General features: G+C 47.2%; 1 protein-coding gene across 6 annotated transcripts in view; it reads right to left on the reverse strand.

Annotated features, from left to right (window-relative positions):
• Positions 1-26,182, reverse strand: part of CSTF2 (cleavage stimulation factor subunit 2) — a 446,855-nt gene that overhangs the window by 218,503 nt on the left and 202,170 nt on the right. For 4 of the 6 annotated variants that reach the window (XM_085607738.1, XM_085607736.1, XM_085607735.1 and 1 more), the window contains one exon: positions 1,910-1,972. The exons of the other annotated variants lie outside the window; for them this stretch is intronic. In XM_085607738.1, coding sequence (XP_085463864.1) covers positions 1,910-1,972 — 63 coding nt within the window. The remainder of the gene's footprint in view (positions 1-1,909; positions 1,973-26,182) is intronic. 6 annotated transcript variants of the gene reach the window in all.

Here is a 26,182-nt window from a genome sequence, read left to right on the forward strand (position 1 = left end):
CACAAATCTACCAATGTCGTTAAAATTACATGAAAAGTTGTCACTCATTGGCAGCAGAAAACGGTGGGAGTCAGAATTATACTTGTAACCAAAACCCCCTTAGGAGTATTCGTTAATTTCAACAGAGTTACTGTTTTATCTAGAGTCAGATTCATCACGCCAAGCTGCTGGGGTGTAGGCAAACAACGAAAAAAATCCACACTTCAAAGTGGCATAGAGAGTTGGCAGTAGATAGGGAGAAGAACAGAACCCTACATGCATGCCCATGTGAGGGATATGAGGACACCTGAAGGCTACCCGATGTAAGAAGAGAGTGGATACCTGGTGATCTAGAGATGTTGAGCATTTAGGGAGGATCAGACTAATGGGTTTAGGTTAGACAAGTCAGAAGATGATAGGTATAGAAATTATGGTAAAGATTACATATGGGAGAGGGGAGACTGTACATGTGGATGGTGGAAGTGGCAAGTGTAGAAATGCATATAATCCTGATTAAGCAGGTAGATGTTTGCATTGTTGCAATGCATATTAGACTCAAGCTCCAGTCCTGTGAATTCAGTCTTCACAAAAGCAACACACTACAGAATAGAATTTAGAGAGGGAGTACGAGCTGTTGGACCTGGGTCGACATCACCATGCTTACTATCAATACCCAAAAGATTTACTTCATGACCATATCCCACCACTAGAGGGCAGAACAATTCACAGCATGTGAATCTAGATTAGGTTCTCACTACTAAAATGGAAATTATGCAGAGACCTAAAGCTGATTGAGGACAGCCTGTATAAACAACCTTTTTCTTTTTAAATACATTTGTATTGCTTTTCTCTCATCTATTATAATACAGCTTGATAATGCACAAAATATACGGGGGGCTCCCCAAACTTTTCAGTAGTGAGAGCTACTTCTGGTGATGTCAACAACAACCCAGGGCCCACAAAGCCACCACAGCCCAGTTGCACAGGTAGAAGCAAAATCATAGTCTGGCTTGAAGAGTTAAGCCATTCCCTTTACAAACTGAGAAGTACAGTGCTCCAGCAGACATCAACGTGTCGTTAAAAAGACATTGACTGGGAGCATTTAAGAATTGTTAGGTGAGAACCTAGTTGTTTGATTGAAGGGATTTTAGGTCCTGCATTACTGGTGTGACAGCTTGTATTCTGCCTGTGAGCTATTTTTAGGGATGTCACTGTTTATTCATAGTGGTACACAAAGGCCAAAGCCCCCACATTGGTGAACTTTGCCAGCTTTTATAGCTGTTTAGCTGGCGTTAACCACTGCTAAGCGATTCTGAAGTTCCCTGAAATGAACCAAACCAACCCTATAGAATAACAATACCCATAGAGCCAATGCTAACGGAATTGTAGGAACTAGTGCTATGTATTGTGTACTTCTGAACCAGAGTTTCTACCCAACTCCACACCCTACTAAGTGTAAGCATTGACTGCTCACCCTCAGTGCTTTCAAAAAGTCACGGCCTAAAGGGATTTACTTAGCTGTCTAATTGAAGTGCATCAGTATTGTGGCCCTTCGACATCAAAAGTAAACAACTATCCAGTAACCATGGACTGCCCTGGAGCCTCAAAATAGCCTCAAAGATATAAAGAAAAACCAGTCGTGTATTTACCCTGGGGTAATTACAATAATGTAAAACCACAGAAAGAAAAGGACTTTCATTGGGTTAGTTCACAAACCCTCGCTCTTTGACGACCCGCATTGTTTTCCATTAAAAGGTATCACACAGTGTGAATGGAAAATATACAACCAAGTAACTCCTAGTTACATAGAACACTGCCCATCCCTAACATTTTGGGGTCCAACTAGTAACTTTTCATTGAAAGAATGAAAAAGAATAAGAGGTTATTTAAATGGATTAAAATCTCTAAGCTAGGAATGGCATTCGTTTACCTGGTCCTCTGTCCATAGGCAGTGGTCCAACTGCTGGATGACCAATCTGAGGTTGGAGACCCCCTGCGAAATTAAAATGGTAGTGAATTCAGATCCCCTTTGGGTAATCAAAATCACAAGACGTTACCATTATCACTTTACAAAGGATATGTTCTCATGATATCAGTCATAATATCAACACACCGAATAATTGAGAATATGAAATAGTGGAAAGGAAAAATTATAAACACTTCATCGAATCCAATTTGATGTTAGTGGTGCCTAGCCTATAGTTTGCCAACTTCATTGGCTTCGGTCCCCAATTACGTTAAATGTAACATGTCTTAGACCCTGAGCTTTCTCCATTCTTAGGAATCAATTTTTCCTGTTTATCTGCATTAATAAGAACATCCACATAGAGAGGTTTCCTGCACAGTAGTCAATTAATCTAATATTTGTTTCAGGTCTTTAATTGATTCTATGGCCACTCTTAGCCACCATTAAGGTAATTTCTTAGAGAAGGAGCACTAGCAGCACAATTAGGCACACCCCCCATTCCTGATACAAGAGGTAGGGGTTCAAAGGCCAGCTTGGTTCTCTTTCAGTATATTTGCACTACGCAACATGACTCTGGAATAGTAAAGAGAAGTAATTCATTGCTAATTTACTAGTTGTTGTTTCTCAGACATAGGTGGAAAGAGTAGACTAAAGATGTGCAGTTGAAGGGTTACACCTTGCATTTGAATGATGATTCAATAAGCTACATTGTGCACAATTCTTAGTCCTGTGTCTCTATGGAGGTAAATGTGGACTACGTGGCACCAGCCTTAGGCCTCCCTGATTACAGCAAGGACTTTGACCAGTTTTGTCACAAGAGAGAAGGTTGCTCGCTGGCACAAAAGCGTGGATTCTTCTTCTGCCCAGTAGCTTACTACTCTGCCACTTTAGACCCCGTTCCTGCAGCCCTTCCTCCGTGCTTCTACCCGCAGCGGCAGCTCTGGCGGCAGAACAGTCAGAGAATGTCATGCTAGCACAGCCCTTGATTCTACATGTTCCACATGCAGTGGACACGATATTGACAACTGCCAAAACTCAACACCTGACAAACGCATGTCTCACCAGGTGTGAGTTGACACTGTTGGCTCCACACACCACTATTAAGAATTGCACCACTCTGAATCCTGCATGCCTACTACCCACTGAATGTGACAATGATGAGCCCTCAACTGATTTTGCTTTTGCATAATTGTGTGCTAGCAGTTGAAAGACACCAAGTTGCGACCATATCTTAGGGATAATCATTCCCAAACGCCGATGGGGACATATTTGTCGACGTTTCATTTATCAGGGATGGCACAGGAACACTGCAGGCTTCCTATGCTGTGGGCCTGTGAGCAGACAGAAGAGGGGGAATGGGCAGGTCCTAGTGGTAAGATATGTTTCCAGATGAAAATGCTCTCCTCTATGACCCACCTATTTCATGGTCCTTCACATGTGGCATGGGATGGAACGATTCACTTATTTTCCCAGTGTTGGTACAGCATCAAATTTTGCCAGCACGCTTGTGTAGACAATCTACTGTTTGTGCACATTACAATGTGGAAAATGGTACGCAAGCTGCTCCTAGCGCCCCGTCCACCTCCTCATGGATAATTTGAAAGTCTACAGTTGGACGTCATAGACATACCTCCTGTCTCCAAGTAAGTGTTGGTTATGGTGTGAATGTATAGCAAATGGATTGAGGCCTAACCAGCAAAAATCTGTTATGCACAAACTGCCACCAAATGTCTTTTAAAGCAACTTATCCCACGTTTCGAGGTCCCAATGCTCGTAAGTTCTGACAACATACCAGCGTTTATCTCCCTTGTAATTAGGGTAATATGCAGGGGGTTAGGGGCCACACAGAAAACGCATTGTGCATATCACCCACCAGCAGCGGGTGCTGTGGAAAGGATGAACGGTGTGAAATAACAAAATAGGGGAGATCTGTGCATCCACTGAACTGTCTTGGATTGATTAACTGCCATTAGCCCAGCTGTCTATGAGGAGCACTCAGGACAGTCACAAATCCGGGTACTCCTGAGATTTTGTTCGGTCATCCAATGAACATTCCAAGCCACATGTCTGCTGTTCCTCTGTCAGTGCGAGGGGCTGACCTCCTGGATCCATGCCTACCACACCAAGAAAGCATCGGAACAATGGCAAGAGTCCCAGGCTCTAGCCACGCCACCTACAGCAGCACTGGCAGGACACAGTTACAATCAACGCTCTACTAAAAGTGCTTAGTGGAAAGGTACTACAGCTTATCTTCTTACTTAAGGGCTGCTTGTGCTGCACACTACTCAGAAACAGAGTGCAAGCGGGCCTTGTTCACAGTCAAGATCAAGCTGAACTGACTACAGAGATGTCTCATTGATAACTTCAGGGAGGCTTGTGCTGCATGTATCAGGAGACAAAGGCGTGCAAGCGGGCCCGACAGCAGTGCCGAAAAGGACACAGACTATATTCTTCGCTGCATAGATAATACCGATGTGGCTTTGACGTGCTGGTAACCTCTTGAAACACACAACAAGGTATCGCCGACCGGTTTTAGTGATCTTTCAAAATATCCAAAGTTTTTCATTATACTTCGATCCTTTTCTACTAATTACACATACCAACACCTGGAACAATACCACACAGAAAGGAGAAGCCAGAACCACGATGACCCTAGCTGCATCAACACAACATTGGTAATGGTAGAGGAGAGGTGTGGTGCAGCGGCCAGGGCAGCTCACTTCGGAGCACAGGGTTCACGGTTAGATCCCCGGCTACGGCAGCAGCTCAGCTCAGCACCATGTGACTCTGGGCACTTAATTTCCACGACTGCCCCCTGCACCTTGAGACCCGAAAGGGTGAGTAGTTCGCGTTTTACAAATACGGAGTTACATTTACATTTTTTTTTTTTTTTTTTACATTTAATAGTATTTTACGATCAACTGCACATACCTTTCCTAGATGGAATGGAGACAGTTATGAACAATATCGAAATACTGTACCAAGAACTACCATCGAATTTCACAATAGTAAATGATACAGAAGAAGTGGGGGAGCTAGAAAATGAGAAAAAGACAGTGTGGAAAGAATATAAGGGAGCATATATGGACAATTTATTTGTTCAATGGTAGAAATTTATGTAGAATCAGCAAATGTAGCAGGATGTTATGTCTACACACACACACACACACACCTACCAGAACACTCACAAGAGATAATGAGCTATACAGCCATTCCAGTGGGGAAATATGTGGGGTGGAATGTGTTGAGAAAGATTTTATACATGCAACATACTATTTCCCCGAAATATGCAAGGGCAGGACAATCGCAGGGCAGGCTACCGTGCACAAATATGAAGCCGAAATAGGGAGATCAGTCATTAGTAGACCACTTTAGGGAAAGCAAGAGAATGTGTGGGTGGGGGAAAAGAATCGGAAGCCTGGCACTCCCCAGGAGACAAGAAAGCAGAGGACATAGGGGACCACACCTACAAATTCACAAGGCTGAAATTGCCAATGATGAAATACACACCAGACTATTTAGAAAAGCCACTGTAGGCAATAGCTTACTGCATGCCATGAGCAGCCACCCCGATACCCTCATGGGAAACTCCTTAGGGCCAAACAGAACAACAGCTCGGAAGAGGCTTTTCAGCTAGAACAAGACACCATGCTTACCAGATTCAGGGAATGAGGGTATACCAGTTGGGTTCTACATAAAGCAGTAGAGAAGGCCAAAACTGTCAGTAGGTCTGAAACTCTTGTGGATAAGGATTCCACGGACTCTGCTGATGACGACAATGATGTTACTAGGGTAATACTTACCTATAACGGCATCTCTAAAGATATTCAGAAAATTCTTGTCAAAAACTGGGAAATAGTTACCAAAGATCCCATGTAAGAAAGTGGCTCTGTATATACTGTTCCCAAATAGGTACAGCATGTACAGAGTCCACAGTCGCCAGAGGTTTGGCAGAGGTTAAAGTTAGATATAACCTTAATCTCTAAAGTGGTAGCTTGGTCGAGCAGTAAGGCAGTATCAGAGGACAGTGTAAAGCATTTGTTGTACACACTCAGCAAACGGTATTTCACACTCAAGAACTGAACTCTAGGCCAATTGTTTTGTATATAAAAATATATCGTTTTATTTGACAACCAAAAGTAGGTATCAAAATACTTTCTCAGAATGAAATGCTCTAGTTGAATACTTTCAATAAGCAATAGACTTTTAAATGCAATAGTTACAGTTGTTGCAATAGGCAACACAAGTTAAACACAATTATAACATTGAGCTCAATGGGAATTTTTACGTAAATGTAATATCAATTACTTTGCATAGGTTTTTCTTACTCAGGGCTGGATCCTGGATTCAGCCCTGGTGCATCTCCTGTAAACAGTTGAAAGAAATAGTTTTTGTTACACAGGCGATTTTTAAGGAATATTTGTATGTTTCAAAAATCGACACAGAAGAATTTCTGGCAAAAACCAGGCAATGTTATCCTATGGAGGAAAGTTAGGTTATCGGAAACTCACAGTTGTAATTGCTTTGTAATTGCTTTGTAGGGTCAGTGCTGGGCACAAAGATCCAGCACTGGGATCTCTCCTGGTAACAGGTGAGTAATTCGTTTTTCGTTTTCGTTGATCGGGTGATTTTTAGTGAATATTTCAACGTTTCAAAACTTGACACTTAGAAGAATTTCCAAGTGAAAACCAGTCAATGTTACCCTATGGAGAAAATGTGAGTTATCGGTGTGAGAAAATGGCTCTGTATATACTGTTCCTAAATAGGTGCAGTGTTTACAGAGTCCACAGTCCCCAGAGGGTTGGCAGAGGCTAAATTTAGATATAACCTTACTCTCTAAAGTGGCAGCTTGGTCGAGCAGTAAGGCAGTATCAGAGGACAGTGTAAAGCATTTGTTGTACACACTCAGTCAGCAAATGGTCTCACACACTCAATAACTGAACTCTAGGCCAATGGTTTGTATATAAAAATATATGGTTGTTTTATTTTAGAACCAACAATAGGTATCAAAATATACTTTCCCAGAATGAGATGCTTTAGTTAAATACTTTTCAATAGGCAAAAATCTTTTGAATGCAATAGTTACAGTTTGTTGCAATTGGCAACACAATTCAAAACACAATTATCAATCAATCAATCAAAGTATGCTTTATTCGAAGGATATTCATAAAAGCAAAGTGCAACTACAATAACAATTCATTAAATACATTAAAAATACTATTAAATACAATACATTCCGATACTACATACTTTGACAAAATCTAGTTAAATTACACCGTAAGGGAGACATTAATTCATTTGGCGGGGGTACTATTCAAATCACATACGGGTTGACATGTCTGGATCCCTGGATTGGACATTCCGTGATAATAACAGTGGATGCTTACTATTAAAACAAAGATATTTAAATAATTAAAAGTTTTTAAAACAGAGTACATACAATAAAATCCTAAAAGTTAGCAGGGGGGAGAATAGTAAAAAAACTAGCAATCTCCCCCATTCAAGAGAATAGTCAATTGACTAGCAGTCTCATTCTAATCATCCACGCCCATCCTAGATACTTTGCAGTGGCAATTAAAATCCAAGACAATGTACTAGTGCATATAATGCGTAGGGCAACAGTCCCTCTAGTGGTTCCTAAATTTTTACACATGGGAGTAAGCCATTTTCGCCGTGGAGCAGCATAGATTTCACAAGAAAACAAGAAATGACCAATTGTTTCATTTTTTGTGCCACAGGCAGGACAAATTGCACTGTTTCCCGCTTCCCATTTTGCTGTTAATGATCTAAGTGGGAGTGCTCCAGCTCTTAGTTGGAATAGAAGCTTCCTATCTCTTGTCTTGGTTATGATATCCCAGTAGGGCTCAAGATGGGGGTACATCTTGGCCTCTAGGAACTCTCTAGTCATGTTACCAACACTTGAGCTACACCAATTCCGCTGGGCAACCTTCTCCCAGTAAATAATCTTAATCATACTTTTAGAAGGGAAGGTTGCTCCTGCAGGATCTTCCCAAAGTGTACTCAGACCAAGCTCGAACAAAGATGCCCTAAGCGCTTTCAGCCAGCCTATTTTATGGTGAAGGTCTGTTCTTATAATGTCTAAAAAACCCCCTGCGTAGTGGGTAAGCGCAGGCGTGGTCCATAGCCTGCGCCAGTATAATATTGGGCGGAGCCGTGCCATGTCTACAATGGCTCTTCTGCCCAAGTCGTACATAAGGGGCAGCAACGGGGTGCTTTTGGGAACGCCTGTAATGGCCCTAAAAAATGTATTTTCTGCAAGTTGAAGTGCCGGCATTTTTTCGAACCCCCACAACTCAGCACCATAAAGTACAGAACCCAGAGCTTTAGCTTCATAAACCTGTAAAACAGGTTTCATAGGTTTGGTGAATGACTTTCTGTGTTCTGAGCTGATTGTACCTGCCAATTGCCTATGTTTAATTGTTGCAATTTCAATATGGTGCCGCCAAGCCTGTGCATTGGATATATGCATTCCCAAATAAGTAAAATTGTTGACCACCTCCAATGGACGACTATTTAAGGTAATTTTTGTCTTACAACTGCGATGGGGTTTAAAAGTCATCAGCTTCGTTTTTGTAATGTTTACTTCGAGGCCATACTCTTTACAAAATTGGTCAAAAATTGACAAAGCACACTGCAATCCACTTGGCGTTTTTGCTAGGATGAGTGTGTCATCCGCGAACATTAAAATAGGAATTTTGACGCCATCTAAAACAGGAGCATCCACTTGAACGGAAGTCATACGTGCTACAACATCATTGATATAAAGTGTGAAGAGGACTGGGGCCATCGAACATCCCTGTCTAACGCCCCTCTCTACAGGAAAATCTGAAGTAACTGAGCCTAAGCCACCCCACTGTATTCTTGCATAATTCGATTCGTGGAGTCTCATTATCATAGATAACAAATCGTTTGGGACGCCCTGCTTCTGTAAAACCGACCATAGCTTTAGTCGAGGGACTAGATCAAAAGCGGCCCTTAGATCGACAAAGGCCGCATACAAGCTTCCTTTGCCGAGCACCACCGTCCTCCATTGAATCAAGGTGAAACGAAAGACCTGATCCACCGTACTTGTAGAACGTCGAAAGCCAGCCTGGAAGGTTGAGAGGGCCTTGGTCTCTTCCGCCCAATCCAGGAGCCTATTGACGATCACTCGCCCCACTACCTTTTGGATGGTATCTATGAGACTTATAGGGCGGTAATTGCCTGGCAGAGATCGATCTCCTTTCTTGAAAATGGGGATAATCACTGCACCCTTCCAGGATTTTGGTACTGATGCACCCAAGGCAATGGCATTAATAAGATGGTAAATATATGAGCACCAGCGCTCTTTGTCGTTAGCAAATAAATCCGCTGGCACACCATCAAGACCTGGGGCTCGTCCACAGGCAACTGCATCCAGAGCCGTCATGATTTCGGTAAGACAAAAGAGATTTTCTTTTGGGAGGTCTACACAGATTGTCTCGTGCCGTTCAGCAGCATTAAAGACAGCATATTGGTTTTTAAAAAACTTAACCCATTCAGTTTCAGGGACATTGTTTTGTGGGGATTCAGGACCACCTGATTTTCCCCATCTGACAATGTGCCAGAACTGTCGAGAATCCTTGCTATCACTAGCTGCCTTTAGCTCACTCCAGTGTTGCTCGTCCCAAGCTTGTTTAGCTTTCACAATGCAAGTTTTGTAGTTTTTCCTGGCGGCTTGGATTAAAGCTGTTTGCCCTCCCTTTATAGCATTACCCAGTGCAGATCTACTCTCCCTACATTCATCGTTATACCATTTGGATGGCTTGGGGACCCTGTCACCTTTGTCCTTGACAGGCTTAAGGAAGTGTCCCTTGATGATATCGAAAAGGGAATTATGGATTCCTTCGACCCGGTCCAGGCCATTGCTCAATATATTGCAATCCTCTAGGTCTAATATGGCTTGGTCAACATGGCTATTCATACTAGCAATAGCCTGTTGGTTGATTGCTACCTTTTCCCAGCGTAACCTCCTCATGTTATTGGTGGGAACAATCCGAGGTGGAACGAGCACAGGAAGTTCCACAGGCAAGCCAGTGTGAGGCCACCACTTATGTGACAAGCACAAAGGATTATGGTCGCTCTCCAGCCGTCCCTCCACATGCATGTTACAAATAGATGGCCATAGCTTTAGGCTACATAACAGGTAGTCAATTCTGCTATTGTACCTACCATTATCAAATGTACTTACACCTTTTCTATCTCCACTAGTCCTGCCATTCAATGCTCTTAGCCCCTTGCCGAAGCATAAAGTATTTAACCCAATAACATCAGCAGACCATCGCACTATTGGAGGCAACTCTAGTTTAGGCACGCCCCATAGTCGATCCTCCTCTTCTCCATACAAATCATCATTGCTAATCAAGGGCTCAAATGTACTATTAAAATCGCCCGCAATGATAATATTGTTGGTCGACGAGTGTATGTCAATGAGGCTATCAAGATCTTCTAACACCTCTGACCTCCCTTTCTTCTTCCTCCGGACATATATATTGTAAATGTCTACACTACCCAACTTTTCTAAATCTAATCTAATTAGTTGGATATCCCTGCTTCTTGTGTCAAGAACTTTAATGCCCAGTCTTAAAGCTTGGCGCACCCATAGTACAAGACCCCCCATTGGTCGGCCCCTCGGGCCTTTAACCGCAGGGACAAAATAATTCAAATAGCCCTGCATAAAACATGCTTCACAAGCCCAAGTTTCCTGGAATATGCAAAGATCGAATTTATTAACAAAGCTCACCCACTCTGGTGATTCCATTTTGGAGGTTAGCCCAGCAATATTCCATGAAAATAGGGTGCCTGATAATTCCTGGGTAATAACCCTAGCGTTATCTGGAGCAGGCAAAACAAGATCGACCAAACACTCATGGGGATATTCTGCCTCTTCTGAAGATGGTGCAGTAATGGACTCATTATAATGCATACTTGTATTTATCTCGGGCACCGCATCTAGTGCTCTCGTGGACTCATACTTGTTAAGTCAATCCACATCCTCTAAGCTTTCTAACACCTCGAATCTGTTTCTCAAGGGGATCATAGGATTATGTTGAAAGTTAGATGAATTCCCCGACTCAGAGGTGGTGGCTAATTTTGGTCTAGGAAAAAAATAGGTGAGTTCCCAAGTAGTAATCGAGGAACTCCTATGCAGCGTTTGCCAGTTCAAAATATGAGCAACCGCTCTTGGGTCCCTAAAATTAATAAGGATAACATCCCCATGTATAGTTTTTGAAGTGTTTCCCAACCAAGGCAGGCGTCTCACATGTAAAATTTCCCCATTAATATAAGAAGGGAGTGGGCGATTTTGGCCTAGCCAATGGATAACTTTATTTTTTAGTTGATGATATCCTTCTTCAGCGTCTGATTTTAACATAGGAACCCCTGCAAGCACAACTACCAAGGGGACTGCCTCTGGTGGTAAGTTAATGGACAGCGGACCTCTTGGTTTAGTCAAAGGATCTGTGCTATGCCCCAATTTAACAACCGGATGACCCTCGCTCTTTGGGGTATTTACAGCACAAGTCCTAACCTTAACCGTGGTTGTGCAAGATGGTTTGGAGGTAATAATACTGTCTGAATGGCTAGCCCCTTCCTTACTAGTTGATATAACCAATTGATTCGCTTGTTCTTCTGGGGATGAGCTAGTAGGAACTATAGCAGAAGCCAAAGCGGTGGATAGTATTTGTGAAGGGCCAGGTGTGGTCATATTTTGTTCTATCTTGTTTACCACTAGAGACTCAACTTTCGCTAGCCTTTCCTCAATGATCTTTAGGCTTTCTACAATTGGCAAGATAAGTTTTTCCATCATTTTGCCAATTTCGTCCAGTAACTCCCCCTTAATGCCAACTTGATTCAAGCAAGGTGCAATACTATCGGTAAGAGGTTGTTTCAATGTACGGGGGGTAGCATTCTTCCCTGAACACATAGCAGTAGAATTACATTTGGAAATGTTATTACATTTATTTTTCCGTAACTCAGAGACTATCTTCCTTCTTTTCCTGGGCAATGGGCCGATCAATGTGGTCTGACTATGTGTGATATCATTAGTAGGTAACGATTCGGAAGTTTGGAGTGGCATCTCATGTTGGACATCCAAAATATTGTTTGAGTCATCGCGGGGAGGAATAGGGGAAAGAAGAATAGGTGAGGCCATATTAATACTTAGTTCATGCATATTAAGTGCAACAGGGCTCCTAGTAGAGTCATTAGTACCCAAGGGTAGCATGGAATCCTGAAAAGAAGAACCCTCAATGTCCATGCATGGAGCTTCAGGAGATGGCGAGGCTGATGCCATATTTTTTATGAGTTCTATTGAACAACGGCGTCTAGCCCTGAGTTCTGCAAGGGCAGCCTCCCGTCCAGGGTCAATATTTGGTTTCTTGAAATAACTATCAAGAGTTCCCTTTTTCATCAGCTCACTCATGGTATATGGATTTCGCTATTCACTGGAGACAGTACAAGACTCAGTAAAGTTTATGACAACACCCAGATAGTTTCTACCAATTCTGGCGTAATGTCTCCCAATCAAAGGCAAAATGGGGTGGGCCCAGCCCGGCCTCCTCTGGCCTCTGAGGGCCACAGAGGGCCCGCCCTTTGCCCGGGCTTAGCCCGGCGTCGCCCGCGCGCGTCCCGCGACGCGGAGGGAGTCTCCGCCTTTTGAGCGCCTCCGGGCGCGAAGACAAGCGGAAGTGGCCGCTAGGCAGCCTGGGAGCTGTAGTCTCCCCCTGTCACGGCGCGATAGCGTTGGGCGCCGACAGAGGGGACAAACAGCGTGGGCACCCCAGGAGCGGCAGAGCAGCAAACAGATCTCCAGCAGGACCTCCGGTGAGTAATAGCGTCAAGGATTTCACCCCCGCTCCACCGAGGGAGCCTCCGCCTTTTGAGCGCCTCCGGGCGCGAAGACAAGCGGAAGTGGCCGCTAGGCAGCCTGGGAGCTGTAGTCTCCCCCTGTCACGGCGCGATAGCGTTGGGCGCCGACAGAGGGGACAAACAGCGTGGGCACCCCAGGAGCGGCAGAGCAGCAAACAGATCTCCAGCAGGACCTCCGGTGAGTAATAGCGTCAAGGATTTCACCCCCGCTCCACCGAGGGAGCCTCCGCCTTTTGAGCGCCTCCGGGCGCGAAGACAAGCGGAAGTGGCCGCTAGGCAGCCTGGGAGCTGTAGTCTCCCCCTGTCACGGCGCGATAGCGTTGGGCGCCGACAGAGGGGACAAACAGCGTGGGCACCCCAGGAGCGGCAGAGCAGCAAACAGATCTCCAGCAGGACCTCCGGTGAGTAATAGCGTCAAGGATTTCACCCCCGCTCCACCGAGGGAGCCTCCGCCTTTTGAGCGCCTCCGGGCGCGAAGACAAGCGGAAGTGGCCGCTAGGCAGCCTGGGAGCTGTAGTCTCCCCCTGTCACGGCGCGATAGCGTTGGGCGCCGACAGAGGGGACAAACAGCGTGGGCACCCCAGGAGCGGCAGAGCAGCAAACAGATCTCCAGCAGGACCTCCGGTGAGTAATAGCGTCAAGGATTTCACCCCCGCTCCACCGAGGGAGCCTCCGCCTTTTGAGCGCCTCCGGGCGCGAAGACAAGCGGAAGTGGCCGCTAGGCAGCCTGGGAGCTGTAGTCTCCCCCTGTCACGGCGCGATAGCGTTGGGCGCCGACAGAGGGGACAAACAGCGTGGGCACCCCAGGAGCGGCAGAGCAGCAAACAGATCTCCAGCAGGACCTCCGGTGAGTAATAGCGTCAAGGATTTCACCCCCGCTCCACCGAGGGAGCCTCCGCCTTTTGAGCGCCTCCGGGCGCGAAGACAAGCGGAAGTGGCCGCTAGGCAGCCTGGGAGCTGTAGTCTCCCCCTGTCACGGCGCGATAGCGTTGGGCGCCGACAGAGGGGACAAACAGCGTGGGCACCCCAGGAGCGGCAGAGCAGCAAACAGATCTCCAGCAGGACCTCCGGTGAGTAATAGCGTCAAGGATTTCACAATTATACATTGAGCTCAATGGGAAATGCTAAGTAAATGCAATTGATTACTTTTAGGATTACTTTTCTAACTCCAGGACTGGATCCTAGATTCAGTCCTGATACAGTTTCTTGAAACAGGTGAGTAAATACGGTTTAGTTACTGTTGTGATTTTTTAGCAATATTTTGGTATTTTAAAAGTCGACACTTCGAAACATTTTCTAATAAAATCACCAATGTTATCCTATGGGAAGAAATTCACTTAGCAGGTAAGTGGGGTTATTGTTACTTTTTTTAGCTCAGTGTTGGATCCTGGATCCAGCACTAGTGTACCACCTGTAAGCAGATGAGAGAATGCGTTTAGGTTATACAGGCGATTTTTAACGAATATTTGTAAGTTTGCAAAATCGACACTTAAAAACTTTTTTTTAGCAAAAACCAGGCAATGTTATCCTATGGAAGAAATTTCAAGTTGCAGGTAAAGTATGTTCTCGTTACTTTTGTAATCCAGTGCTGGGCTCCTAGGCTCAGTACTGGGACATCTATCTAAAACAGGTAAGTAATGACGCTTTAACAGTTGGTACGAGTTTTAAAGAATATTTGTAGTGCGCAAAAATCGACAGAAGAAATTTCACAGAAAAACAGTCAATGGTTTCCTATGGAAGAAAATTGAGTTAGCGGCAAGTATCGTTGTAATTACTTTTCAGGGTCAGTGCTGGGCACCAAGATCCAGCACAGGGATCTCTCCTAATAGCAGGTGAGTATTTTCGATTTCATTACTCGGTTGATTTTAGGTGAATATTTTAAAGTTTAGAAACTCCACACTTAGAAGAATTTTCAAGTGAAACCAGGCAATGTTACCCTATGGAAGAAAAGTGAGTTATCGGCTTTTGGGCAAGTACTCGACTGGCAGAGTTAAGGTGCTGGGCATAGACTCAGGGGTCTCCCAGGGTCAGGTAAGTACAGTTGTTACACCCTCAGCGGCACAGGGGCAGCCGTGTGCAGAGTGAGGTAGGCCCAATGTTATCCGATGGGAGGCAGGGGGCCCGTGGTTGGTGGCTGCTGGCTAGCAGGCCACGTGTCTGTGGGACCTGGGCTCCTGGTCACTTGCTCAGGGCAAATGGGGAAGTAGGTTAGAGTGGAAGTTGCACTGCCAGGGTCACTCGGGCGGCTGGGTGCAGGGTGCTTTTGAGCCATCGGGCGCTCAATGGATTGCAATGGAGAAGCTCAAGAACAAACTAAGGCTGCAAGCTTGGGGACGAAGATTCTTCAGGTGCGACCACCACTTCGAGAGGTAAGTTGGAGGATAGGTAGGTACCCAGGAGTTGGGCACAGGGGGCCGCAGGGCGCCAGATGCAGGGGTGCCTTTTGGTGTCGGGAAATCTTACCCTCTGTTAAACGCGGTTGGGGTCCTTGGTTCTGAGGCTGCAGGCGTCATTAGGAGCGTCGAGGTGGGTCCTTGGGTGCCGGATTCGGGGTCACAGTCGCCGGGGGGACCGTCCTCATGGTCTTTGTCCACTCCAGCACAGGCCAGGCTTGGCGGTTGCAGAGTGTGTAGGGTTCGCGGCTCCTGGCTGCTGCCAGGGGTCAGTTACTTGCTTTGAGCAGTACCACTGCTCGTGGGATTCCCAGGTGCTGAGAGTCACAAGGTAGCCAGGTCCTCCGGGGTTTGTGAGGTTGTTGGCCACGGGAGATGCCGGGTTTGAGTAAAAGCAGGTTCGAGGGTCGACAGGCCGGTAAGGCTGGGGCCAAAGCAGTTGGTGTCTTTCTCTTGTTAGCAGCTGCACTGCAGGTCTTCTTGCTTATTGATCTTCTTTGCTGTTTTGGAATCTGGATCTCAGGAAGGAAGGTTCAGGGTGCCCCTAAATACTAGATTTAGGGGCGTTACAGGTAGGTAAAGGGCAGGGACCAATGGGTCCCTGCCCTGGGGTGGGTACACCCCCATCCTGCAACTCTCCTGTGGGAGGGGGGCAGTAGCCTAGTTCTGATTGGGCAGGGCTTCCCATCTTCAAGATGGCGAGGGCCCGGAGATGTGCTTCACCTCTCCTCCCCCACCTGAGGGGTGGGGTTGGCAGAGGCTGGCACACCCCCTTTCCTTCCTTGGGGTTTCCGGCCAGTCTTCCTGCCAGAGTGGGGGTCAGAACAGGTAGGGACAAGTAGCTGAGTACAGCAAGTGGCCTGGAGAAGCTCACAAAGGCAGAATGCCTTTGAAGCTTCCCCTGCCCATCCTGGGGGAGGAGACTTAGCACTTCACCCAGGATGTGCATTGTTGCAGATGGCTCTCTACCCAGGGGTCCAGCAACATGTCTGCTGTGTGGCAGCCCCTCAGACAAGACGTGGATTGTAGGTTAGGTTCAGGGGGCATCTCTAAGATGCCCTCTGTCGTACATCTTACAGTAAATCCCACACTGGCATCAGTGTGGGTTTACTGTGCTGAGAAGTTTGATACCAAACTTGTCAGTCTTCAGTGTAGCCATCATGGTGATGTGGAGTTCGTGTTGACGACCTCCCATCATATACTCTTAATGGCAGCACTGCACTCGCAGTGCCCAGGAACGGACCTGCGTACTGTAGGGGCACAAGGCTCATGCACCTGTACCCACACCACTGGCATAGGGCACCCAGCTAGAGGGGTGACTGAGGTATGTCAGGGCAGTGTGTTTGTGGGCATGGCACACAGGGATGTGTGCCATGTCGACTCTCTGTTTTGTTCTGCACCAAGACACACACTGCAAAGGCAGTGTGTGTGTGACGGGGAACAGGGCCTCTAAGAGTGGCACAATAAGTGCTGCAGCCCTTAGGGGCCTTCTCTGGTCACAGGGCCCTGGGTACCATTTACCAGGGGCAGACGAATGTATGTTGTGTTCCTGCAGACTTTTTCCCCGCAGGGAATCACAACGCGGTCATTACAACGACCGCGTTGTGATTCCGCATACCATTTCTCCGCAAGTCGGAACAACGACTTGCGGAGGGGGGGTGCTGGATGTTGGAATAGTATAATTTACTATTCCAACTCCAGTCTGTGCGGACAATAGGGAAGGATTTGGAGTTTAAATCCAACACCTCCCCTCCCCCCCCCCCTCCGCAAGTCGTTGTTCCGACTTGCGGAGTAATGATATGCGGAATCACAACTCGGTCGTTGTAACGACCGCATTGTGAGTCCCTGCGGGGAAAAAGATTTGTGGTAAACGTTTACCGGGGCTGACATGTGGCCAGAGAGGACGATGGATTGAGCCCAGATCTGTGACTGGGGGTGAATATTTTGCCAATGTGCAACATTCCGTCCATCATCTTGTGTGTTTTGCATGTGGCCAGAGATGCCAATTGGGTTTAGGCTTCAATACAGTTTAAGGGAAGGACACAGGCACTGGGCACCTGCTTGGCAGGGGCCCAGGGCACACTCAAGTCAAAGTACATCAGCAATTCAACAAAACGTGGGGGCATACCAGGCAAGAAAGATGGCACTTCTCACACAACCCCCCCACCCCCCAAACGAAAGGCATGGGCAGTCCCAGGTTTGTGTTCCACTTCAATGTCCATTCCTTGTAGGAAGATGGACCACCTTAGTAGTTTTAGATTTTCCCCTTTTATTTGCATTAGCCATCTGAGAGGTCTGTGGTCAGTTTGAACCAGGAAGTGAGTACCAAATAAGTAGGGCCTCAACTTCTTCAGGGACCAAACCACAGCAAAGGCCTCCCTCTCAATGGCACTCCAACGCTGCTCTCTGGGGAGAAGCCTTCTGCTTATAAAAGCAACAGGTTGGTCTTGGCCTTCATGATTGGTCTGGGATAGGACCACTCCTATCCCTAGCTCAGAGGCATCAGTCTGCACTATGAACTGCTTGGCATAATCTGGTGCTTTTAGAATTGGTGCTGAGCACATTGCTTCTTTCAGGGTGTCAAAAGCTTTTCGGCAACTAACTGTCCAGTTGATTTTCTTGGGCATTTTCTTGGAGGTGAGTTCTGTGAGGGGAGTCACAATGGACCCATATCCCTTCACAAACCTCCTGTAGTACACAGTCAAGCCAAGGAATGCCCTGACTTGGGTCTGGGATGTTAGAGCTGCCCAGTCCAGGATGGACTAGATCTTGGGCTGTACCTGGCCTCCACCAACAAGCTGGCCCATGTACACCACAGTGCCCTGCCCAATCTGGCATTTGGATGCCTTGATAGTTAGGCCTGCAGTTTGCAGGGCTTTTAAAGCCTTCCCAAGGTGGATCAGGTGATCCTGCCAGGTGGAACTAAAGACAGCAATATGATCAAGATAAGCTGCACTAAAGGACTCAAACCCAGCCAGGACTTAATTCACCAACCTCTGGAAGGTGGCAGGGGCATTCTTTAAACCAAAGGGCACCACAGTGAAATGATAATGCCTATCAGGTGTGGAGAATGCTGTTTTCGCTTTTGCTCCTGGGGCCATGCCAATCTACCAGTACCCTGCAGTTAAGTCAAAGGTACTGAGAAATTTGTCTGCCCCCAATTTATCTATCAACTAATCTGCTCTTGGCATAGGGTGAGCATCTGTCTTGGTGACAGAGTTGAGCCCTCTATGGTCCACACAAAACCTAATTTCTCTCTTTCCACACTGTGGATGAGGCTTGGGGACCAGAACCTCTGGGCTGGCCCAGGGGCTCTCAGAGGGTTCAATAACCCCTAACTCCAGCATCTTGCTGACTTCAGCTTTGATGCTTTTCTTGACTTGGTCTGACTGTCGATAGATCTTGTTCTTGACAGGTGCACTGTCACCAATGTCCAAATCATGGGTACACCAGTTTGTCAGACCAGGGGTCAGGGAAAAGAGGCTAGCATACTGCTGCAAGACGTGCTTGCAGTCAGTCTGCTGTTGGGCAGAGAGGGTGTCTGAAAAGACCACACCATCCACTGACCCATCTTTGGGGCTGTAGGAGAGGTGATCAGGGAGAGGATCACTCTCTGCTTCCTGTTCCTCATCAGTCACCATCAGCATAGTGATGTCAGCCCTGTCATTGAAGAGCTTAAGGCGGTTCACATGGATAACCCTTTTGGGTGTCCTGCTTGTGCCCAGGTCAGCTAAATAGGTGACCTCACTCTTTCTTTCTAGGATAGGATAAGGGCCACTCCATCTATCTTGGAGTGCCCTTGGTGCCATTGTCTCCAACACCCACACCTGTTGCCCAGGTTGAAATTCAACCAGTGCTGCTTTTTGGTCATACCAGTGCTTCTGAAGCTCCTGGCTGGCCTCAAGATTCTTGGATGCCTTTTCCATGTACTCAGCCATTCTGGACCTTAGGCCAAGCACATAGTCCACAATGTTTTGCTTGGGTTCTTGGAGAGGCCTCTCCCAACCCTCTTTCACAAGACAAAGTGGTCCCCTTACAGGATGATCAAACAGAAGTTCAAAGGGGGAAAACCCTACTCCCTTCTGTGGCACTTCTCTGTACGCGAAAAACAGGCATGGCAACAGGACATCCCATCTCCTCTTGAGTTTTTCAGGGAGTCCCATGATCATGCCTTTCAGTGTCTTGTTGAACCTTTCAACAAGGCCATTGGTTTGTGGATGGTATGGTGTAGTAAACTTGTACTGTACTCCACACTCATCCACATGTGTTTTAGGTAAGCAGACATGAAGTTGGAACCTCTGTCTGAAACCACCTCCTTGGGAAACCCTACCCTGGTGAAGATACACAGGAGGGCCTTGGCTACTGCAGGAGCTGTAGTAGTCCTAAGTGGGATTCCTTCAGGGTACCTAGTAGCATGATCCACTACTATTAGAATAAATGTGTTCCCTGAGGCTTTGGGAGGTTCAAGTGGACCCACAATGTCCACTCCTACCCTTTCAAAGGGTACCCCCACCACTGGTAGTGGGATGAGGGGGGCCTTTGGGTGGCCACCTGTCTTGCCACTGGCTTGACAAGTAACACAGGAGCTGACAAACTCCTTCACCTTTTGGTGCATCTGGGGCCAGTAAAAGTGACTCACTAGCCTTTCCCAAGTTTTGGATTGCCCCAGATGTCATGAGACAAAGTTAGGAGGAACTCCCTCTTTTTCTGTGGCACTACCACCCTCCTGGTGGCTCTAGGAGTGGTGTGTCTTGCCTCAGTGTACAGTTATCCCTCTTCCCAACAGACTATGTGGGTACCACTGAAATCTCCCTTTGCTTCTTAAACAGCTTGCTGCCTCAGGCATTCAAGAGTGGGACAGTCTTGCTGACCCTGGCACAGCTCTTCCCAAGTGAGTCCCCCTGGGCCCAGGAGTTCAACCTGGCAAGGGTCAAGATCCATAGGCTCAGTTCCCTCTGGGGTGTCCAAGTCCTGTCCCTGAGGCGAGGGGTCCTGAGTGGTTTGCTATACAGAAGCTGGTCTTCTTACCTTTTCTCTTTGTGGGTTGGGCCATACTTTCAGGCTCTAATCCTACTTTTTCACCCATCCTCTTGCTCTGTGCTCTTGTTTGCACACACACCAATTCAGGGATACCCAGCATGACTGCATGGGTTTTCAACTCAACCTCAGCCCAGGCTGAGGTTTCCAGGTCATTGCCAAGCAGCCATGCAGCTGGTAACTTTTGAGAGACCACTACCTGTTTCAGGCCACTTACACCCCCCCCCCCTCCAGTCTAATGTCACCATAGCCTTTGGATGATTAGTGGTAACACTGTCAGCATTAGTGACTGGGTAAGTTTTCCCAATCAAGTATTGCTCAGGGTAAACCAGTGTGTCTCTCACCATAGTGACAATGGCACCTGTATCCCTCAGAGCTTCTATCCTAGTTCCATTAACTCAGGGTTATTTTAAGTGTACTTCTTTAAGTTGGGTGGCCACACAGATACAGTGGCAAACTCAACTTCCCCTTCTGAAACTAGAACTGCTTCAGTGTGCATTCTGATTTGCTCTGGGCACACTGTTGATCCCATCTGTAGACTTGCTACCCCAGGGGCCTTGTTGTGGGGGCAATATTAATCTACAGTTAAGTGTCCCAACTTCTTACAGTTGTTACACCAGGCCTTTAAAGGATCAAAGTTCTTCCCCCTATAGAGCTGAGGCACATAGAGAGTAGTTTGGGACCCACACCCCCGTACAGGTTTTTAGGGCCCTTTGGAAGACTCAGACTTTTTATCTTGGGGATTCTCACCACCTTTCCACTGGGGAGGTTTTGTAACAACCTTCTTCTGGTCACCCCCAGTGGTTGTCCTCGTCACCCTAGTTTTGACCCAGTGGTCTGCCTTCTTTCCCAATTCTTGGGGAGAAATTAGACCTAGGTCTACCAAATGCTGATGTAACTTTTCATTTGTGCAATTACTTAGTATATGTTCCTTCATACACAAACTGTAAAGTCCAGTAAAATCATGCACATTGTGTCCAGCTAACGAACCATCCAGTGTCTTTACTGAGTAGTCTACAAAATCAATCCAGGATTGGGTCTGGGTTTTGTGAGTCCCCCTGAACCTAATTCTATACTCCTCAGTGGTGAGCCCAAATCCCTTAATCAGTCTTCTTCATGAGGTCATAGGACCCTGCATCTGGCCCAGAGAGGGTCAGAAGCGTGTCTCTGCAGTTACCAGAGAACAGTTCCCACAGGAGTGCCACAAGCCCTCTCAAAGGCTGTGAACCATTTGGTGATGTCATCACCTTCCTCAAATTTAGGGACAATCCCTTTGTGTGAGAAAGTGGCTCTGTATATACTGTTCCCTAATAGGTACAGGGTGTACAGAGTCCACAGTCCCCCAAGGTTTGGCAGAGGCTAAAGTTAGATATAACCTTACTCTCTAAAGTGGTAGCTTGGTCGAGCAGTAAGGCAGTATCAGAGGACAGTGTAAAGCATTTGTTGTACACACTCAGTCAGCAAATGGTCTCACACACTCAATAACTGAACTCTAGGCCAATGATTTATATCTATAAAATATATGCTTGTTTTATTTTAGAACCAACACTTGGATTTAAAATATACTTTCTCAGCATGAGATGTTTCATATAAACACTTTTGCAAAATGCAATAAACTTTTGTAAACAGTTACAAGTGGTTGCAGTAGGCAACTCTATTTCTTAAACACAACAATGCATTGAGTTCAATGGTAAATTCAGGTTATTTGTAACAGATTACTTTTGGAATTCCAGGACTGGATCCTAGATTCAGTCCTGGGTCAGTACTCAGAATCAAGTGATGAAAGTCGACTTAATTACTGTAATGATTTTTAAATAATATTTAGCTATTTTAAAAGTTGACACAGAAAATATTTCAAAGGAAACATGCAATGATTCCCTATGGAAGAAAATTCGGGTTACAGGTACAGTAGGTTCTCGTTACTTTTGTAATCCAGGACTGGATCCTAGATTCAGTCCTGGGTCAGTTCTCAGAATCAGGTGATGAAAGTCGACTTTAGTACTGTAATGATTTTTAACTAATATTTAGCTATTTTAAAAGTTGACACTTAGAAAATATTTCAGAGAAAACAATCAATGATTCCCTATGGAAGAAAATTCAGGTTATAGGTACAGTATTTTCTCGTTACTTTTGAAATCCAGTACTGGGTGCCTAGACTCAGTACTGGGACCTTTATCCAAAACAGGTAAGTAATTACGTTTTCAGATATTATACGATTTTTGAAGAATATTTAAAGATTGCAGAAATCGACACTTAGAAGAAATTTCACAGAAAAACAGTCAATGGATTCCTAGGGAAGAAAATTGAGTTAAAGGTAAGTACAGTTGTAAGTATTTTTCAGAGTCAGTGCTGGGCACCAAGATCCAGCACTGGGAGCTGACCTAAGAGCAGGTGAGCAATTTCGTTTTCGTTACTCGGCTGATTTTTGGTGAATATTTTAAGATTTGAAAAGTCCACACTTAGAAGAAATTTCAGGAAAAAGCCAGTCAATGTTACCCTATGAGGAAAATAGAGTTTGCGGTTCAAGGGTAAGTACTCGACTGGCAGAGTTGAGGTTCTGGGCATAGACTCAGGGGTCCCCCAGGGTCAGGTAGGTAAAGTCGCTTCACCCTCAGTGGGTCCAGGGCGGCCGGGTGCAGAGAGAGTTAGGCCCAATGTAATCCTATGAGGGATAGGGGGGCCTTGGTTGGTGGCTGCTGACTAGCAAGCCACGCGGCTGTGGGAGCTGAGCTCCTGGTCACTTACTCAGGGCAAGGGGGGAAGTGGGTAGATGTAGAGTGTTCACTGCCAGGGCCACTCGGGCGGCTGGGTGCAGAGTGCTTTTGAGCAGTCGGGCGCTCAATTGATTTCAATGGGAAATCTCCGGTTTAGAAAAAGACTGCAAGCTCTGGGACGAGGACTCTTCAGGTGCCACCACCACTTTGAGAGGTAAGTTGGGTAGTTGGAGGATAGGTAGGTACCCCGGGATTGGGCACAGGGGGCCGTGGGGCGCCACGCGCAGGGGTGCCTTTTGGTTTCGGGAAATCTTACGGTTTGGTCGCGTTGATCGCGGTTGGGGGGCACCTTGTTCTGAGGCATGCTGGCTTCTTCAGGAGTGTCGAGGGAGGTCCTTGGGTGCCGGATTCGGGGTCACAGTCGCCGTGGGGTCGTCCTCAGGGTATTTGTTCACTCCGGCACTGGCCAGGCTTGGCTGGTGCAGAGTGTGCTGGGTTCGCCGTTCCGGGCTGCTGCCAGGGATTAGAAATAGGTTTTCGAGTAGAGCCTCTACTCATGGGAGTCCCAGGGGCTTAGAGCCAAAAGGTAGCCAGGTCCTCCGGGGTTGATGAGGTTGCTGGCCACAAGAGGTGCCGGGTTGGAGCAGGAGCAGGTGCGAGGGTCGACAGGCCGGTAGGGCTGGGGCCAAAGCAGTTGGTGTCTTCCTCTTTTCAGCAGCTGCAGGGCAGATCTTCGTTCTTCTTGCTCTTTGTAGTTTCGGGTTTGGAATCTGGGGAAGGAAGGTTCAGGGTGCCCCTAAATAGGGGCGTTACAGGTAGGTGAAGGGCAGGGACCAATGGGTCCCCGTCCTGGGGTGGGTACACCCCCTATCCTGCATCTCTCCTGTGGGAGGGGGGCAGTAGCCTAGTCCTGATAGGGTAGGGCTCCCCATCTTCAAGATGGCGAGAGCCCGGAGATGTGCTTCACCTCGCCTCCCTCACCTAAGGGGTGGGGTTGGCAGGCTGGCACATCCCCTGTCCTTATTTGGGGTTTCCGGCCAAAGCTTCCCGCCAGAGTGGGGGGTTGCAGGGTCCTGGGGATGCTCACAGAGGCGGCATGCCTTTGAAGCTTCCCCCTGCCCATCCTGGGGGAGGAGATTTAGCACCTCGCCCAGGATATGCATTGTTGCAGGACCAGGAGAGCAGGGGCTCTCCTACCCAGGGGTCCAGCAACATGTCTGCTGGGTGGCAGCCTAGGCAGCCTCACAGCAGACGTGGATTTGTAGGTTAGGTTTAAGGGGGCACCTCTAAGATGCCCTCTGGGGTGCTGGGTACATTAAATCCCACACTGGCATCAGTGTGGGTGTAATGTGCTGAGAAGTTTGATACCAAACTTCTCAGTCTTTAGTGTTGCCATTATGGTGCTGTGGAGCTCGTGTTTGACAAGCTCTCAGCGCCATGTACTCTTAAATGGCAGCACTGCACTTACAGGGCTCAGGAATTGACCTGGGCACTGTAGGGGCACAGGGCTCCTGCTCCTGTGTCCACACCATTGGCATAAGGCACCCAGCTAGAGGGGTGACTGATGTATGCCATGGCAGTGTAGGTGATGGGCATGGCACACAGGGATGTGTGCCATGTCGACTTTGTTTTTGTCTTGCACCCAAACACTCAGCCTGCAAAGGCAGTGTGTGTGTGTGTGTGTGTGTGTAAGGGTACAGGGCCTCTAAGGGTGGCACAAGGAGTGCTGCAGCTCTTAGAGGCCTTCCTTGGTCACAAAGCCCTGGGTACTTAAGGTACCATTTACTAGGGGCTGACATGTGGCCAGGGTTTGCCAATTTGGGTTTGGTTTGTTTTAGGGAAGGAACATAGGCCCTGGGCACCTGATTGGCAGGAGTCCAGGACACACTCAGTCAAAGTACATTCAGCAATTCAGCAAAAAGTGGAGGCATACCATGCAGGAAAGATGGCACTTTCTCACACGGGGCATCTCTAAGATGCCCTCTCTCATGCATTGTACATTAAATCGTGCACTGGCATCAGTGCGGGTTTAATGCGCTGAGAAGTTTGATACCAAACTTCTCAGTCTTCAGTGGAGCCATCATGGTGCTGTGGAGTTCGTGTTGACGATCTCCCAGCACCATATTGTCTTAAATGGCAGCACTACACTTACAGTGCCCAGGAATACACCTGGGTACTGTAGGGCACAGGGCTCATGCTCCTGTACCCACACCACTGGCATAGGGCACCCAGCTAGATTGGCAGGAGCCCAGGGCACACTCAGTCAAAGTACATTCAGCAATTCAGCAAAATGGGGGGGGGCATACCATTCAAGAAAGATGGCACTTTCTCACAGCTACTTACCCCGTGGCCACTACACCCCCAGATGACCACTTTTTGGGGAGTGGGCATCACCCTCTTCCAGAATTCCATATTCCACCAAACACAAGATGGTGGAATTGGCGGTTAACCCTAAGCTGTGTCCAGCATGGCAGTGCAACATGCCTCCAACATAGCTAAATCGGATGCCTGTCCTGGTGCCAGATGGGCCTAGGGCAGGAAGTGGCCCTCCTCCCTGTCTGAGGAAGCCTTGGATCGCATATCAAAGGCGGCAGAGGCCTTTTAAGCCTCCTGACTTTATTTGCAGATCACTAATCATCCTGCTTGGAGGAGGTGTAAACGCCCCCTGCCAGAGCATTGTCTTAGAGGTGCCCCCTGAAAACCTACCAGGCTCTTGTGCGCTTGCGGTCTTGTTTTTGCCAGCCTGCCACCCGAGATGCTGCTCTGATCTACAGTGAGAGTCTTTGCTCTCAGGAGACCCAAAACAAAAGCCTGTCCAGAATGAGCTTGTAGCACCCCCTCCCACAGGATGACCTGCTGATTAACCTCCTTGGGCGGGCAAGCTTTAAAGAAGATGCCGCCTTAGGAATAAAAATCTGCCGCCCTCACAGGAGATGAGGCCCCGGCCCTCCATCCAGAGCCCTCTTAGCACCTGGACAGGTGGCAAAATTAGCTAGTCAGGTAGGGAGCGCCGGCACGTTAGGAGATGAGAGAGGATGGGAACTGAGTGTCAAGGCTCGATTGAAGGCCCTCCAGAAGGACTTGCACTTGGTGAGTGGGAGAAGTTGGCCTGATATGTAGTGCTCACTATTCTAGTGATCACTGTGTATCATTCCAAACGACCCTTATTGATGATTGGTTGTAAG

Source organism: Triturus cristatus, chromosome 5_2, assembly GCF_964204655.1.
Source record: "Triturus cristatus chromosome 5_2, aTriCri1.1, whole genome shotgun sequence".
In the NCBI taxonomy this organism is placed as follows: Eukaryota; Metazoa; Chordata; class Amphibia; order Caudata; family Salamandridae; genus Triturus; species Triturus cristatus.